This window comes from Saccoglossus kowalevskii, chromosome 8, assembly GCF_978046115.1.
Source record: "Saccoglossus kowalevskii chromosome 8, keSacKowa6.1, whole genome shotgun sequence".
NCBI lineage: Eukaryota > Metazoa > Hemichordata > Enteropneusta > Harrimaniidae > Saccoglossus > Saccoglossus kowalevskii.
Window position 1 is genome coordinate 6,622,170 of NC_140648.1, and position 19,047 is coordinate 6,641,216.

The window sequence follows — 19,047 nt, forward strand, 5'->3', positions numbered from 1 at the left end:
CATCTGACGACCTTTGAACTCTTCCGCTGTAAATACGGGTCACATGGCAAGTGTTGGCGGGGATACACACCCGACAGAGTTGCATTCCCTGTTGCATTTTAATAACATGTGTATCACGTGTATCTTATGAATGACTACAATGTCAATATAGTTACCTATAATTCATCATTAATAAATAGTTAAATATTGATTACTAATTGTACATGTGACTAACAAATGGTGTAGCGCCCTCGTGGAATACTGGTCTTGTTTATTTGGTGATCTGAGGTCATTTTGAGGCGCCTTTGTGTAGTAAAATATAGTCTAGTTTTGGAACCTCCAAAAAGGTAGGCATTACATGCCATTGACGCCGTTCAGCTATACGTACAGTAAACTGTATACTAAAAACTGTATAAATTACTTTCTTAATATCGGTCTAACATTGAATTGGAACGTGTATGCCAGGAACGTAAATCCGAGTGCCTTGTATGTTATTTAGTATATTTTAATGTATTTCGAAGTTGGCATTTCTTTTACAGCAAACCACCTGCTAGTGGTTCGTACAGGGTGAAGTCCATGTGACTCCGGCAAGTTCAAATGTGTATACGGTTTCCAACAGGTGCATGGGCAAGTAGTTGTTTACAAATAACTTGTATAAAGCAAGTGTGACGAGGAATAGTATATCCAATACTATAGTCAGTTGTGCTGTGATTTCACGTAAGTAACAACACGGTATAATTACGTCAATGTAGTCAGTTATGGTTAATATATGTATATGATACCCAAATAGTACCAGATATGCTACTCCGGTATTTCGTTGGCTTGTTGAATTTTGTCACCGATCAAAATCATGGAGGTCTTTTTATCTCCATGTCAAAACTATGTAATACGAATATTTGAATATTTGAACAGCATACTGGTATATGTTTGGTTCTCATAAATAATAGTCAGTGAAACACCCATTACTACATCCGAATTTGAAGCTGTTTAATTTGTTAGTTTGTTGTAATCTGTTAGCTGTCAGTTTACTGTAAATGAACAACGATTTTGCTGTTTTATTGGATAATGTTTACACCCACTAATACATCACTGGTATGAAATGATCATTTGAAATAAGGAATTGCGAAATTGAACGCCTTCATCATCAGTGTTATCGCACTAAGGTGAAGTGTTTCCCCTATCAGTATATATCATAAACTTGTTAACAGGACACCCCAGAGAAAGCAGCAAGGACACTACTTTCAAATGGTGTTTTTATATAATGTACAAGGTATGCGCTTGGAATGTTAACTAATCAAATTTAGGTTAGACTTCGGACCTACTCGTCTTAACTACTCAATGGCCAACCCAACTTGTATGAAATTTGCTTGGCACACGGGAACATATATCTGTACATTCGTCAATTGAATCATGCAACCCTGTAGTTATTGAGTTTTTCCATACTACGAGGCATCAAACCCAAAGTTGCATCGCGTTGATACGCAATCTAGTTGATCTCATAATGCGGTACGTTTCCTTTATTTACCACGACCTCCCAACTGAATCTTTGTTAATTATTTGCTTTGTTGTAAGAGTTACATTCGCATGTTTTTTCGTCACTGGTTGCGTAGCAACGCAACAATGTCCTAAGTTTTATTCATTTTATTTGATGCTATTCACGCTTATTTACTTATATCTAATACACGTGTTGTGACTGATTGTGTTATTCATACAGTTAATTTAATAATATCTACTTGAAGCAAAAAATAAAAAAAATATTACCACGGAGAAAGTTGTGATCGGGGTATACTTACCCATTTCAAAAACCGAATGTTCCATATGTTGCAACGAACCTGATGAGACTATAATTATAGTAGTACCTTTAAGCCATTCTCAGAATATCAGTAGTCGAGAAAAAATATACTGACAAAATCGATGGAAGCGGAACATCACAAACCCCCACAAGGGAGTCAGACCAGGTGCACGTGAAGGGTAAGCATCTGCTGCTGGCATGCCACACCCACCGTGATGTTCCAAAGTCATGTCGGGGGAAAATGTTAAATCAAGTTTACTGGACAAACAACCACAAGTCACAAGGACAAACACGACCACATACATCATCAAACAAATCTGCACTTGCATGTTACAGACAGAAATCCCATAGAAAGACACCAAATCGTGACTGTGACCAAAAACCTTCTTAAATGCACGTCGAGGAATCAGAAACCCTTGGCTTATCAACTTGGCAGTCAATAGCTGAGAACTGGTCAGGAATTATAGTCCGCACCACAGTCCCTCTGAGGGACTGTGTCCGCACGTAGCCACAATGACCGATTCCTCAGAGGAACAGTGGCATAATAATGATATTATTGACAAAATCATTGCATCCATGGCAAGCATTCAAGCAATCCAATTTTCTCTTTTCTTTATACCAAATGCTAAAAGACGCAAGGAAGCTAAATCTGTCCACGTTCAATTGTATTAATGCTTTACTTGCTAATTCTAAATTCAGTTTATTCCGGTAATATATTCAACCCGAATTAGAGATTAACAAACCAAACAATCATATATTCCTTCTGTTTTATATCTTCACACTACACCAGAGAGATGATTTCAAATTAATCATCATCAATGTTCCACGTTGTTTAATATTTTATTCTGACCAGTTTATGATGTGGTATACGTTTCAAAATTCATTTGCTTTTCCATATGACAATCTTAGTTATGCCTCTCAAAAAGGGGGCGGCCCCATATAGAGGGCAGTTACCTCCATTCCTAATATTAAAAACCAAAATATGAAATTGTGTGTTCTTTAATATGTCAAAATACACCAAAGTGATAAAAAGTATGATAATCCACAACAACAAATAATATGTACAAGATTTACAATATTTTTTTGAAAAAAAGAGATTTCATAATTATTGTAGTTTCTGGTTGTTGTAAGTAAACATTTTCTCATTCATTTAAGAAATGTTAACTAACCGAACTCACTTTATATACCGTAGCACGGAAGTGATAGACACACATTTCTTATGTAGATTATCAGTAAACTTCATCATATTACCACGCTTGTATTAAGGATGGTGATGGTAAACATTTAATACAAGAGTGGATGATGATATCAACTGTTAGTATGATAGCAATCCTACACCAACCAACCATTCAATTTGCCCTTTAATATCACTTGTTGGCGAAGGTTATTTTTTGAGTTTTTTTAACATACCTATTAAAGATGCAATTCAGTTGAAACTGTTTAATAATAGTATATTAATGAATAATAGTATATTAAGTTAAGACATTTTATTCTAGCATAATCATTACATCTATAATAAAAAAATGTCGCCACATGAGGCTCGAGTCAAACCATTAAAGAAAAGTGAGTCGAGACGTCCACTCGGCCATTAGGGGGGGGGGGATCGAGACGACTATCCGGAAAAGTTTCCTAACTTGACAAATCAGATATCCCCACAGAGACGTTTTATTCAAAATTGTATTGGTATTTCCAGTTTGTGACCCATCCTGTGTACTGCATTTCACTTCACGTGGTCTGCATATCGAGTCCTTATACAGATACAAGATAATATGCCGGCGTTGGTGTATATTTAGTGTAACATAAACAATTGAATTGAATAGGTGCACATATTGTGTCAAACTTTATACGTAAAAAGATTGGCGTACGACACTAGTAAAGTCTCAGTCGAATGAACTAAATAACAAACTTTTAAGATATTTTTCACTGTGAATAATCATCTTTCAAACTGCGTTCCAGAAGTCTATTATTATCACATGCCACAGTTCGTGCTCTAGTTTACTGTCGGTCAAAGGTCAATCACATTGTCGTTAAATATTACCTCATAATATTGCGTCATCGTTGTAAAAAGTCAGCCACGGAAGGCAACATTGCGTTTTATTTGGATAATAACAATGGTTAATGTCGTATATTTTTCCCAAGATGCAATTCTACATGCCTCCAATAGGTCATTGTCCGAATGAACTCAGTTGTTCATTTCGGGTATGTGGAATCACTCTGTAAGCCTGAGGATATAATATTGTCTCGCGTCCAGTGTACACTTCAATCCACTGTTGCCGTGGGATATATGTCATGTCATTAGATATTGACATTCCGTTACTGATACAATCTAACTAAATTACCGTCACCGCATTTAATTCAAGACTGATTTCTTCAGCGTTGACCTACTACGATCATCGAACGAGATTCTGTTGCTCACAGTATTTTATACCTACCTGTTGAAGGTGCGCTTTAGTGCGGTCGGACCTCACTGAACATAAGTGACTATAAATCGCTGTTTTCTCGGAGTTGGAATATTGGAGTTGACTTGAGAGATATATTCTTTACAAAATAACTGCCGTACATGTCAAACATGGCAAAAAAAATTGCGTAAGTAAATGACACCAATACGATAATTTGTTTAAACAATGGGAATTTACCAAAATATAATAATGTTTTGTTTCATGCATAAATCATCTAGTTGATTTCTTGTATCGCATATGGTGACAATGATGTCACGAAGAACGTGCATGCTATCCTAGCGTTAGTGCATTATCTCACACTCTAATGAATTCACGTTGTTCTAAAATTACGTGTTATTGTTTTAGTGTTCCACGTATACTTTTAATACTCGTACTGTGGGCACCTGGTCCGATATAACATGTGATTACATACAGGATAAAGGGCACCACAATCTTGCCCTGCCGCCTTGCTGGAGTGCTGATATAAGTACGGGCTTGATATTGTGAACAAGGGGAACAAGTACATGAAATAGTCATTGTTCTGCATTATCTGACAGCGTAGCTATTTTAGCTGTTTCCACAACCCACTAAATGTTAAAATAAATATAAAAAACAAAGAAACATTTATTTACCCAGTCGAGTATATGAATATAATGGCTCACGCGTATCACCGTGTCAGTATGACGTCATCTAAATTATGCAGCTATCTTAGGCATGTTTTTATTCAAACCTGGTAGTTAACAAAATTCCAAACTAATATGGAAGTATACGTGCATGTCTATAGTTTGTTCAGTGTTGTGTCATGTGACTTATGTTGTCGATAAGATTTTTTCGGGCATTTATGGGTAAATGTGTTATTTTGCCTCTGTAAAGTTTTGTACAGATTCTTTCATGAAGTTTTTTTTTTCGTCTGCATTTTATGTTTTCTCATTGGCACATTAACCTTTTTCTGTTAGCCAAACTAAATGAACATCAACGGATATTGTCAAATTCATAGAACTACGTCTCATATACAGACACGCATGTCTGGGTATAGGCACGCACACTGCAATCTATAATCTTGCTCATTGTCGCCCGATAAATAAAGTACAGCAAAGACAAACAGTCTCTCACATAGTCTTGTATCTAAACAGCATGCCCCCTGTCAGGTAGTTACTTGAATTCCGCTAAGTAAGTAAATATTACCAGTATTATTTTAAAACCTGTTTGTCCCTGCCTCTGCATCTGCATTCTATAGCAGTAATTTAGTACACATGGTATTCATCGGTGTTGTGTGTCGATATGGGTATCAATATCGTACATTTCAAAGAATAACCAAAATAGTAAGGTAAATGTAGACAACAATGTACTTTAACTAAGTGTTCTTATTTTATCAGTTGCAATGCCACACCTGTTATCTGTTATCTACGGCGCGTGTTACTAAGTAACATACAAGCTCGCCATTTTGACATTTTAAAGAGAACCATTAAAGAAAATCATATACAAATAATAGTACAGAAATTGACTGGAATACATTAAGTATTCACTCTTTGTAATTTCATGTACTAAATGAAATATACAAGACTAGACATTCACGATTATAACCGACACAATTCCGTTTTTCGGGCAAATATACTGTAACGCCAATAGAGTTCGTTCATCATAATTTCTGTTGAAAGTTCCCAGAAAATTTATAAACCCTACCAACAGAAAGGATCAACGCGTTTGTCTCGATTGGGCAATGTGTGCGCCTTTGATTGATGAATACGAATACATAACCTCATTTTATGTTCTAGATTTATAAAAGGGCATAAACATATTAGTGAACATCACGAACATAATTTATGTTCTAGATTCATGAAAAGGCATAATATATTAGTGAACATCACGACCATATTTTATGTTATAGATATATGAAAGGGCATAAACATGTCAGTGAACATCACGAACTTAATTTATGTTATATATTCATGAAAGGACATAAACATGTCAGTGAACATCACGAACATAATTTATGTTATAGATTTATGAAAGGGCATAATATATTAGTGAACATCACGAACTTAATTTATGTTATAGATTTATGAAAGGGCATAAACATGTCAGTGAACATCACGAACATAATTTATGTTATAGATTTATGAAAGGGCATAATATATTAGTGAACATCACGAACTTAATTTATGTTATAAATTTATGAAGGGCATAAACATGCCAGTGAACATTACGTACATAATTTGTTATAGATTTATGAAAGGCATAAACATGTCAGTGAACATCACGAACATATTTTATGTTATAGATTTATGAAAGGGCATAATATAATAGTGAACATCACGAACTTAATTTATGTTATATATTTATGAAAGGGCATAAACATGTCAGTGAACATCACGAACATATTTTATGTTATAGATTTATGAAAGGGCATACTATATTAGTGAACATCACGAACATAATTTATGTTATAAATTTATGAAGGGCATAACATGTCAGTGAACATCACGTACATAATTTATGTTATAGATTTACGAAAGGGCATAATATATTAGTGAACATCACGAACTTAATTTATGTTATAAATTTATGAAAGGCATAATATGTCAGTGAACATTACGTACATAATTTGTTATAGATTTATGAAAGGGCATAAACATGTCAGTGAACATCACGAACATATTTTATGTTATAGATTTATGAAAGGGCATAATATAATAGTGAACATCACGAACTTATTTTATGTTATAGATTTATGAAAGGGCATAAACATGTCAGTGAACACCACGAACATATTTTATGTTATAGATTTATGAAAGGGCATAATATATTAGTGAACATCACGAACATAATTTATGTTATAGATTTATGAAGGGCATAATATATTAGTGAACATCACGAACTTAATTTATGTTATAAATGTATGAAGGGCATAACATGTCAATGAACATTACGTACATAATTTGTTATAGATTTATGAAAGGGCATAAACATGTCAGTGAACATCACGAACATATTTTATGTTATAGATTTATGAAAGGGCATAATATAATAGTGAACATCACGAACAAAATTTATGTTATAGATTTATGAAGGGCATAATATATTAGTGAACATCACGACCATATTTTATGTTATAAATTTATGAAGGGCATAACATGTCAGTGAACATCACGAACATAATTTATGTTATAGATTTATGAAAGGGCTTAATATATTAGTGAACATCACGAACTTAATTTATGTTATAAATTTATGAAAGGCATAACATGTCAGTGAACATTACGTACATAATTTGTTATAGATTTATGAAAGGGCATAAACATGTCAGTGAACATCACGAACATATTTTATGTTATAGATTTATGAAGCGCATAATATATTAGTGAACATCACGAACTTAATTTATGTTATAAATTTATGAAGGGCATAAACATGTCAGTGAACATCACGAACATAATTTATGTTATAGATTTATGAAAGGGCATAATATATTAGTGAACATCACGAACTTAATTTATGTTATAAATTTATGAAGGGCATAAACATGTCAGTGAACATTACGTACATAATTTGTTATAGATTTATGAAAGGGCATAAACATGTCAGTGAACATCACGAACATATTTTATGTTATAGATTTATGAAAGGGCATAAACATGTCAGTGAACACCTCGAACATATTTTATGTTATAGATTTATGAAAGGGCATAATATATTAGTGAACATCACGAACATAATTTATGTTATAGATTTATGAAGGGCATAATATATTAGTGAACATCACGAACTTAATTTATGTTATAAATTTATGAAGGGCATAACATGTCAGTGAACATCACGAACATAATTTATGTTATAGATTTATGAAAGGGCATAATATATTAGTGAACATCACGACCATATTTTATGTTGTAGATTTATGAAATGGCGTAAACATGTCAGTGAACATCACGAACATAATTTATGTTATAGATTTATGAAAGGGCATAATATATTAGTGAACATCACGAACTTAATTTATGTTATAAATTTATGAAAGGCATAACATGTCAGTGAACATTACGTACATAATTTGTTCTAGATTTTTGAAAGAGCATAACATAATAGTGAACATCACGACCATATTTTATGTTATAGATTTATGAAAGGGCATATAAATATTAGTAGTATATATTTAAAACTCATGTAATGGACGCTTATTTTTTCATATAATTGCCACTCATTTACCAATTTACAAGGATATTGTTTTTATGTATTAGGTGTTACTGAGTTGTAATTTATATGTGCGAGTATGCAGTATTCAATTGTATATTTAACAAGTTTACTCCTCAACGTTTGAAGTATTTCTTGTTATCGTCACAGACAGATAATAATGGCTGGACTACGTAAACGGGAAGCTAATAAAGACTTCGACACCTCTATAACAAGTCCTTTACGTAATACACGTCTGACTTCATTGGAAGAGGAGCACTGCCGATTATGTAGCCTGTTAGTTAGCACTGTTACATCTAGTGGCACAAGTCGTGTTGAAACAAGGAAATCATATCCTTTCTTCAAGGTCAAAAAGGAAGGTGAAGATTTGTACGTGAGGCTGGAAGCCATTCTTGGCTTCGAGTTGATACCAATGTCACAAGAAAATGACGACCGTATTTGCTCTGGGTGCTATAGAAAAATACCCAGGATCGAAGATGCCCTGGATACAATAGAAAGATGGAAGGGGAACGTCTTCAAGGAGTACAAGAAAAGAAATGTTTTGGAAGAAGGCGTGTCTGGGAGTAATAACATTGATGATTTCTTTCAAGATAACTCCCAACAAAATGCAACTCCAGGAAGAGTACCGAAACGACTCAAACGAAGGACAACAAGTTTACCCACACGGACCAAGAAGTCGCTATCCAGCGATTTCGCAGACTCCGAGTCGGAACAGGTAAGCATCACACTCAGCTAAGCACATGAAATCTGGGATGATATTTTGAATTTATTGGTGTTTAAGGGTCATTAAATATGCACTCTGAGATTATTCATATGATATTATTGGGTCACCACGGCTATGATGTAAAATATGTTATGGTATGACATAAATCAATACGCGTCAGAACACTGTTTAAAATCGTCAGCAACATAAATTCGAATTCATAATCAACAAATTATTCAATCAATCAATGAGACTGGAGTCCGAAACAACACTAATTACATCAAGCTGCAATCTCTACTGGTATAATTAAAGGTGACAAGAGTATTCATGTAGCTCTGTGATGTGGAATTTTGGATTATACACCACAACTAAAAACTCGCATTTTATTTTCGCATTTCAGTCACACGATTTCCGCGATATGTTTGAACCCGGTGAAGATAGGCCAGAAAATACGAACATTACCGTTAAAGATGGTGCCAATAAAAGAATGTCAACAGAGGAAGTCATTGAACTCAAAGCTCTGCTTCACGAGTGGGATAAACGCTATGAAGAAAAGTTCAGTATTAACAAGGAAGAAATCACACAAGAATACCAACAACAGGTAAATCACCGTGACTCACTCTCGATTTCAACTCCAAAATAGCTCGTGATGGCGTAGTAAACTGAGTTAGGCTAACTAAGTATCTTTCATTCATGACACTGGTTTCCTCTCAGACTGTATGCGCATTGAAATCAAATGACGTCACTTCCGCTGAAATGATTGTCTTAGTAATTACCGTTTTTCGTTTTCTAAGATCCACAATTTACAAAAACTTGTCGAAGAGAGCCAAAACAAAATCTCGTCAGCAGAGTACGAAATGCAAATGAGCCGATGCAATATCGAGGAACTTCAAAGTCACATATCACTCATACAAGAAGAGGTAATGTATTGTGATCACATCGGGCACCACAGACACCAATATTCTTAATTTTTGTAGTTATCCTCAATGCATGTTTGTAAACAGCGCCATCTAGAGGTTATAATTCTAGAGGCTTCATGTAAAATAATGAGGTAAAGAGCAGTAATTCGACGCCGAGGCTGGAGTTTGATTTTTGTTATTTTCGCTGTTCGGAGAATGCATATTTCTGAATATAAATCAATACACGACAGTAGAAATCTTTATTGTACTGTTTGAAGTAAGAAAAAACGTCTCGATTCATCAATTTAGATGTTTTTAAAAGAAGAAGAAAACAAAACTTTAAGAACAACGAGAGACAGATTAATGGAGGAAATTGAGAAAAATGCGATGTTTTTTGAAGAAAAAGAAGCGGAAGTGGCAGAATGGAAAGAACAGTACGAATTGCAACTGAAACGATATGAAGATGTTGCTTTTGATCTCGCCGTAATCGGACCTGAAATGAAACAATACAGAGCCATATTGGATATAGCCGAATCTGAGTGAGTACCACCCCGCCAACACAATGCAGTCACCTAACATAACGCGAGTAACCTCCTCACCAACACTGTGCAGCCACCATACACTATGTGAGTAACCTTCTCACCAATACTGTGCAGTCACCGTACATTACGTGAGTAACCTTCTCACCAAACCATGTCGTCACCATACATTACGTGAGTAACTTCCTCACCGTACAGTCACCATACATTACGTGAGTAACCTCTTCACCAACACCGTGCAGTCACCATACGTTACTTAAGTATCCTTCTCACCAACACTGTGCAGTCACCATACATTACGCGAGTAATCTCCTCACCAACACTGTGCAGTCACCATACATTACGTAAGTATCCTTCTCACCTACACCGTGCAGTCACCATACATTACGCGAGTAACCTCTTCACCAACACCGTGCAGTCACCATACATTACGTGAGTAACCTTCTCACTAACACCGTGCAGTCACCATACATTACGTGAGTAACCTTCTCACCAACACCGTGCAGTCACCATACATTACGTGAGTAACCTTCTCACCAACACCGTGCAGTCACCATACATTACGTGAGTAACCTCCTCACTATCACCGTGCAGTCACCATACATTACGTGAGTAACCTTCTCACTAACACCTTGCCGTGACCATACATTACGTGAGTAACCTCCTCACTAACACCGTGCAGTCACCATATATTACGTGAGTAACCTTCTCACCAACACCGTGCAGTCACCATACATTACGTGAGTAACCTTCTCACCAAACCGTACAGTCATCATACATTACGTGAGTAACCTTCTCACCAAACCGTACACTCATCATACATTACGTAAGTATCCTTCTCACCAACACCGTGCAGTCATCATACATTACGTGAGTAACCTTCTCACCAAACCGTACAGTCATCATACATTACGTGAGTAACCTTCTCACCAAACCGTACACTCATCATACATTACGTAAGTATCCTTCTCACCAACACCGTGCAGTCACCATACATTAGGTGAGTAACCTTCTCACCAACACCGTACAGTCACCATACATTACGTGAGTAACCTTCTCACCAACACCGTGCAGTCACCATACATTACGTGAGTAACCTTCTCACCAACACCGTGCAGTCACCATACATTACGTGAGTAACCTTCTCACCAAACCGTACAGTCATCATACATTACGTGAGTAACTTTCTCACCAAACCGTACAGTCACCATACATTACGTGAGTAACCTTCTCACCAAACCGTGCAGTCATCATACATTACGTGAGTAACCTCCTCGCCAACACCGTGCAGTCACCATACATTACGTGAGTAACCTTCTCACTAACACCGTGCAGTCACCATACATTACGTGAGTAGCCTTCTCACCAACACCGTGCAGTCACCATACATTACGTGAGTAACCTCCTCACCAACACCGTGCAGTCACCATACATTACGTGAGTAACCTTCTCACCAACACCGTGCAGTCACCATACATTACGTAAGTAACCTTCTCATTAACACCGTGCAGTCACCATACATTACGTAAGTAACCTTCTCACCAACACCGTGCAGTCACCATACATTACTTAAGTAACCTTCTCACCAACACCGTGCAGTCACCATATATTACGTAAGTAACCTTCTCATTAACACCGTGCAGTCACCATACATTACGTAAGTAACCTTCTCACCAACACCGTGCAGTCACCATACATTACGTGAGTAACCTTCTCACCAACACCGTGCAGTCACCATACATTACTTAAGTATCCTTCTCACCAACACCGTGCAGTCACCATATATTACGTGATTATCCTTCTCACCAACACCGTGCAGTCACCATATATTACGTGATTATCCTTCTCACCAACACCGTGCAGTCACCATACATTACGTGAGTAACCTCCTCACCAACACCGTGCAGTCACCATACGTTACTTAAGTATCCTTCTCACCAACACCGTGCAGTCACCATACGTTACTTAAGTATCCTTCTCACCAACACCGTGCAGTCACCATACGTTACTTAAGTATCCTTCTCACCAACACCGTGCAGTCACCATATATTACGTGATTATCCTTCTCACCAACACCGTGCAGTCACCATACATTACGTGAGTAACCTCCTCACCAACACCGTGCAGTCACCATACGTTACTTAAGTATCCTTCTCACCAACACCGTGCAGTCACCATACGTTACTTAAGTATCCTTCTCACCAACACCGTGCAGTCACCATATATTACGTGATTATCCTTCTCACCAACACCGTGCAGTCACCATACATTACGTGAGTAACCTCCTCACCAACACCGTGCAGTCACCATACGTTACTTAAGTATCCTTCTCACCAACACCGTGCAGTCACCATACGTTACTTAAGTATCCTTCTCACCAACACCGTGCAGTCACCATACATTACGTGAGTAACCTTCTCACTAACACCGTGCAGTCACCATACATTACGTGAGTAGCCTTCTCACCAACACCGTGCAGTCACCATACATTACGTGAGTAACCTCCTCACCAACACCGTGCAGTCACCATACATTACGTGAGTAACCTTCTCACCAACACCGTGCAGTCACCATACATTACGTAAGTAACCTTCTCATTAACACCGTGCAGTCACCATACATTACGTAAGTAACCTTCTCACCAACACCGTGCAGTCACCATACATTACTTAAGTAACCTTCTCACCAACACCGTGCAGTCACCATATATTACGTAAGTAACCTTCTCATTAACACCGTGCAGTCACCATACATTACGTAAGTAACCTTCTCACCAACACCGTGCAGTCACCATACATTACGTGAGTAACCTTCTCACCAACACCGTGCAGTCACCATACATTACTTAAGTATCCTTCTCACCAACACCGTGCAGTCACCATATATTACGTGATTATCCTTCTCACCAACACCGTGCAGTCACCATATATTACGTGATTATCCTTCTCACCAACACCGTGCAGTCACCATACATTACGTGAGTAACCTCCTCACCAACACCGTGCAGTCACCATACGTTACTTAAGTATCCTTCTCACCAACACCGTGCAGTCACCATACGTTACTTAAGTATCCTTCTCACCAACACCGTGCAGTCACCATACGTTACTTAAGTATCCTTCTCACCAACACCGTGCAGTCACCATATATTACGTGATTATCCTTCTCACCAACACCGTGCAGTCACCATACATTACGTGAGTAACCTCCTCACCAACACCGTGCAGTCACCATACGTTACTTAAGTATCCTTCTCACCAACACCGTGCAGTCACCATACGTTACTTAAGTATCCTTCTCACCAACACCGTGCAGTCACCATATATTACGTGATTATCCTTCTCACCAACACCGTGCAGTCACCATACATTACGTGAGTAACCTCCTCACCAACACCGTGCAGTCACCATACGTTACTTAAGTATCCTTCTCACCAACACCGTGCAGTCACCATACGTTACTTAAGTATCCTTCTCACCAACACCGTGCAGTCACCATGTATTACGTGATTATCCTTTTCACCAACACCGTGCAGTCACCATACGTTACTTAAGTATCCTTCTCACCAACACCGTGCAGTCACCATATATTACGTGATTATCCTTCTCACCAACACCGTGCAGTCACCATACATTACGTGAGTAACCTCCTCACCAACACCATGCAGTCACCATACGTTACTTAAGTATCCTTCTCACCAACACTGTGCAGTCACCATACGTTACTTAAGTATCCTTCTCACCAACACCGTGCAGTCACCATACGTTACTTAAGTATCCTTCTCACCAACACCGCGCAGTCACCATATATTACGTGATTATCCTTCTCACCAACACCGTGCAGTCACCATACATTACGTGAGTAACCTCCTCACCAACACCGTGCAGTCACCATACGTTACTTAAGTATCCTTCTCACCAACACCGTGCAGTCACCATACGTTACTTAAGTATCTTTCTCACCAATACCGTGCAGTCACCATATATTACGTGATTATCCTTCTCACCAACACCGTGCAGTCACCATACATTACGTGAGTAACCTCCTCACCAACACCGTGCTGTCACCATACATTACGTGAGTAACTTTCTCACCAACACCGTGCTGTCACCATACATTGTGAACACGGAGAATTCATCATACGTTGCAAGTATAGGCTATCGCACCGCGACGTCATTTCTTTACATTTTTGTTTACCAATATCTGGTCACTGTTCGGCATTCGCTCGCGATCTGCTGTGACATTATTAAGGTGTACATTAATAGATACTGTAGATACTTGTGTTATGCTTGTAATTATTACCTTCATGTTGTACTGGTAGTAACGTGTTAAATGTGTGTTCACGGGAACTTACTTGAAAAATTGTAACCGGGCCTGAATATCACACCTTTACGTTGCAGCATTGGATAGTAAAGCTGGGATTGGTCCTATGTAGATTATCTTTAAACGTTTTTAAACATGCATTATACTAAATTTGTATTCCTACGTTGGATTCCTTTAGGCGATAAAGTTCATCACATCACTGCTCGGTCTGGCGGGGGAGGGGGCATTCATTTACTCCGGAAACACAATAAAATATACTGTTTTCTATTTTTCTTAGGATATACTTGGATGACGATTTGTTTCCAGAACCACAAATAGACCCCAGTGTAAGGACACGTGTACCTATTCACGACGCTTAGTTCAGACACGTTCAGCACCAATCAAGTAACCAGTAATATTCGTCAATTGATGAAACCGCGATCTCCGTGAACAACCTTTTTCTGCTGGGATCTTCTGGTGTTTCCAATTTCATCATAACAAAATAAATACCACCATCTTGCTTACGGATCCACCACAAGCATTCAACAGAAAAACAGGCGAATCATTAACACAGATAATAGGAACGAATTTACGGTTCATGCAAACTAAATTAATACATACACGCATTACTACAGGCCTGGGATTGTTTTAATATATAGAGGGCGCATTTTAACCAATGGGAATGTGTTGACATCTAAAATTAAAATAATTATTTTTTAAATATGAATTCATGGGTTGTATTCTGTCCACATTTCTATTCACGTACGGCGTTGATGTTATTATACTATTCAGCCATCTCACCTATCCCATGTGTAACGCAATCCAGCGTTGAAAGGATTATGTGACGTAATAATTCAAAACAATGTCCTTCACATCGTTGATATCGTTTTGATTTGTAGTCGCCCGCCAGTGAATAATGCTGAATATATTTGCTATGTTTTTATTGACCGAATACACAACTAAATTATGGCCTTCACATATACCTAATCTGACATCACAGATCCGCATCGCCGCCAGAGGGCTCTCCAATACACCTTTGGTGCAAATGGCCGCCGATATCTCATTGAGAGCGAGAGTGAGAGTGACGAGACTTATTTTTGTTCCTCAATCAATCTCCCACGCAGTGTTCTATTTCTACAAATATATCTCTTACCATTCGTTATTCAGCGATGGAATTATTTTCTTTTGTAAATAATAACTATTTCATCTATTCGAAAGAATGCGTTTACGAAAAAAAAATCATTATCGATAATATATTTTAAAACGTATTTACCAGTAAGAAGACGTCAACTTGCCACGAGGGCCCTCAAAAAACAAAAAGACGCAAAGAATAAGTACGCGTAGTAAAAGTCTTGAGGCGATTCATAACAATATGGCAGTGTATGATGGCAGAGATATTTTAGGTGTTCTGACCGCAAGGTACTCTGGGAAGGAAAATGCCCCTCACTAAGTGTTCGTCAACTGTCCATGGTTACCTCAGTCAGAGGAACTACAGACGCGATGACGAGAAAGAACAGAACAATATTTGAAAGAAAAAGTATTATTATATCAACATGTCATTTTTCATAATGTTTATTTTAAGCAAATACAAGTTATGATTTATGCCCCGACCATTTATGAATGGCCATGATTTCCACCTGTGCCGCCATTATAACCGAAATAGCGACAATTTAGTAAAAACACAACAAAAGTGAATAATTAAATCTGATACAAGTATGACAAGGTTTATAGGTGAAGCCATCCATACACTGCCCGTAAAAGTTATTTTTCTGGACCTTGAAACCATTAATTCTTCATGAACTCACCGGGAGTAGTACAACTCTGGCGTCGACGACTGTGTTTCCGTTTATTAGACTGCAAACTAATTCGTATTTAGAGATTCCATTGCAATGGCAATCACCACACCTGTATCCACCGACCCACCGAGCAAGTCTGAGTCTTCTAGCCGAGATGTAACTCCGTTGATAATTGGTTCATTTCTCCTTGCGACAATTATTATCTTTGCTCTGGCAGCTTTCTTTGGTTGGATAATCTCACAGCGGAAGAAACGGAACAGGAGAAGAAGTGTAGGTAGAATTGATATGCGTGGTAAGTACTAATGTATCTCTTTCATTCACCTATATGAAACATCAGGAATATGACCAGTCGATCATTGCACACTGCACCAGAAATATGTAATCTCTATGTTTTGTACTTTTTCAGATCCAGACTTGAAATCATAACTGTTCCAATGTCGATGTTTATAACAAATTAAAAGTGGTTCAATTTGCTGCAACAGAAATCCAGCGGCCACGACCCCAAGGGACCATTGAGCTGCTGTTAGAAAAACACTATACTATTATGCGCATGTTGAGAATAGCTGCGTTAAAATGCAATATAATAAGAGTAACACAGCAATGTAACTAATTTAATTACGATTTGTTCAAATATTTTATAAGTTCGTAACGTTACTCATAATTTTTATATATGCATATACATATTACATATTGCTTTGTAATTCGTTAATACATTGGTTATTATAATGTTATGTTTTGATATCACAAAATACGATAGTAATTACAAAATAAATTGTGAGCTCTAAAGTTGTTTTATATGAATTCATAGAAATAGTTTACAACAACATATCGTCACCCAAAATTCAGTTTTGGTTATACCCCTTCAATTGAATAGTTTACGAACCAGTCCGAAATTAATAATGTATATTTCAAGGATAAATAAACAATAACACGTGATTTATGGAAAAGAAGTGTTTCAAAAAAACAACAATATTTGATTGAACCCCGTCAGCCCACTCAGTTGTATTACATGTAACTGCGTTTCATGGGATACAACCACAGCACGTATGGTACAACAATAGACGGTATACGCAACTGTAAGCTGAAATCTCATTAGAAGCAGAGCCACGAGACTTGTTTAGTTGTCTCTCAAATTGTGTTCTATTCCATTCCGTCCACTGTCCCAAACACCGTGGTTACATGGATCGGGAAAACAGCTCATAGTGCACTGAACGCAGCGACGGTGACGACGCAACTATTTGAGCGACAAAAACTAGTCTGGTGACCCTCTCGCCCTCGCTCCCACCAAGATGTCGCTACAGTTTGCGAATAAATTATGTTATTATATTATCTAGCACCGAAAACGATATGTAATTACCATTTACCACAAATTATCGGCTCTAAATGTTTATTTAACGCAACGACGGAAAGTCATATTTCAAATACATGGAATTATAACACAGCAGAGAATTAAGATGAACAAACAAACAAGAACGTTAATTGCTGCCGATGTTTTGATTTTGGTTTGTATTTTGTCTTGCATTCCAAATATATGGATATTAAACGTTACTTGAACAAGATTTTCTGTTTGTATATAGCTTATGTTTAGCAATAGTTCGTTCAATGTGACTACGATGTTTTGCCTCGTACTTGGCCGAGTAGAAACACGAGTTTGGGCAAGGTACGGAACTTATTCGTATGAAAATGGCGGTCATGTACTAGTATTTATTTTCGAACAAAACACTATTCGTTCCCTGTTTTAATCGCAATATACGGCGAATACAGCTACTACTCTTTTCACAATTTGTGTATTTAGCCAGCCATCCGACAACATAATTAAAGGAATTTATTCCATTATCTTACCAACAGGAAAGTATCGAGAACAGGCTCGATCAAGCAATGTTTCCAGTATGTCGATGGAAATATTGAGTTATATTCATGTTTTACGAAAAATGGAAAAAATCACGTTTTATTTTCGCGACTGAAAGATGAAGGCCAATTTATTTGGTGTTCGTCCCTTCTTTACAACTATCATAAATAATGGTAAATAAATAAAAATTACAATAATTACCATAAATTTGCGGCTGTATTTATTTATTTGTTCATTATTTCAATGATATTTTGAATTAAAATCTCTGAGTTAACAGTTGTTGCCTACTACCCTTGCACAATGTTGTTTTGCATACCACTCATTTGCATATTCCAATATGTTTGAACTCCAAGACCCTGTCAGTTACTAATAACCCAGTCATGTTCAAGACATGGCGGGCGAAACACTTCTGCCTTACCACCCTTATCCTGTGCGAGCTGCTTCAGAACGCCGATTGAAGATCCCGATAAAAACAGTAAAGGTAAAAAAAAGCACTTTGGAATTCAACTTTGTGATAATTCTGAGCAACCAAATGTATATATATATATAGGGATAATCT

General features: G+C 37.3%; 1 protein-coding gene and 1 long non-coding RNA gene across 3 annotated transcripts; both read left to right on the plus strand.

Moving 5' to 3' along the window:
• Nucleotides 1–239: 239 nt before the first annotated feature.
• On the plus strand, nucleotides 240–15,570 carry LOC102807926 (uncharacterized). 2 transcript variants are annotated; one of them, XM_078006217.1, is made up of 7 exons: nucleotides 240–326; nucleotides 519–696; nucleotides 8,551–9,115; nucleotides 9,504–9,704; nucleotides 9,898–10,023; nucleotides 10,312–10,541; nucleotides 15,142–15,570. In XM_078006217.1, the coding sequence occupies exons 3-7, from the start codon at nucleotides 8,561–8,563 to the stop codon at nucleotides 15,221–15,223; spliced, it is 1,194 nt and encodes a 397-aa protein (XP_077862343.1). In that variant the 5' UTR covers nucleotides 240–326; nucleotides 519–696; nucleotides 8,551–8,560; the 3' UTR covers nucleotides 15,224–15,570. The 2 variants fall into 2 exon arrangements, with proteins under 2 accessions (XP_077862343.1, XP_006825665.2); XM_006825602.3 differs by lacking the exons at nucleotides 240–326; nucleotides 519–696 and adding an exon at nucleotides 3,988–4,357.
• A 1,003-nt stretch (nucleotides 15,571–16,573) lies between these two features.
• On the plus strand, nucleotides 16,574–17,425 carry LOC144343808 (uncharacterized). Its single transcript, XR_013419058.1, has 2 exons — nucleotides 16,574–16,931; nucleotides 17,046–17,425. It is a non-coding gene; the product is annotated as an uncharacterized LOC144343808 (long non-coding RNA).
• The last annotated feature ends 1,622 nt before the right edge of the window (nucleotides 17,426–19,047 follow it).

Bases quoted from the DNA above. Each gene is read 5' to 3' on its own strand.
- LOC102807926 (XM_006825602.3), top strand. From the start codon at position 4,332: ATGTCAAACATGGCAAAAAAAATTGC. The intron at 9,116-9,503 runs GTAAGCATCACA...TTCGCATTTCAG, and splicing joins CAGACTCCGAGTCGGAACAG to TCACACGATTTCCGCGATAT. The intron at 9,705-9,897 runs GTAAATCACCGT...TCGTTTTCTAAG, and splicing joins CACAAGAATACCAACAACAG to ATCCACAATTTACAAAAACT.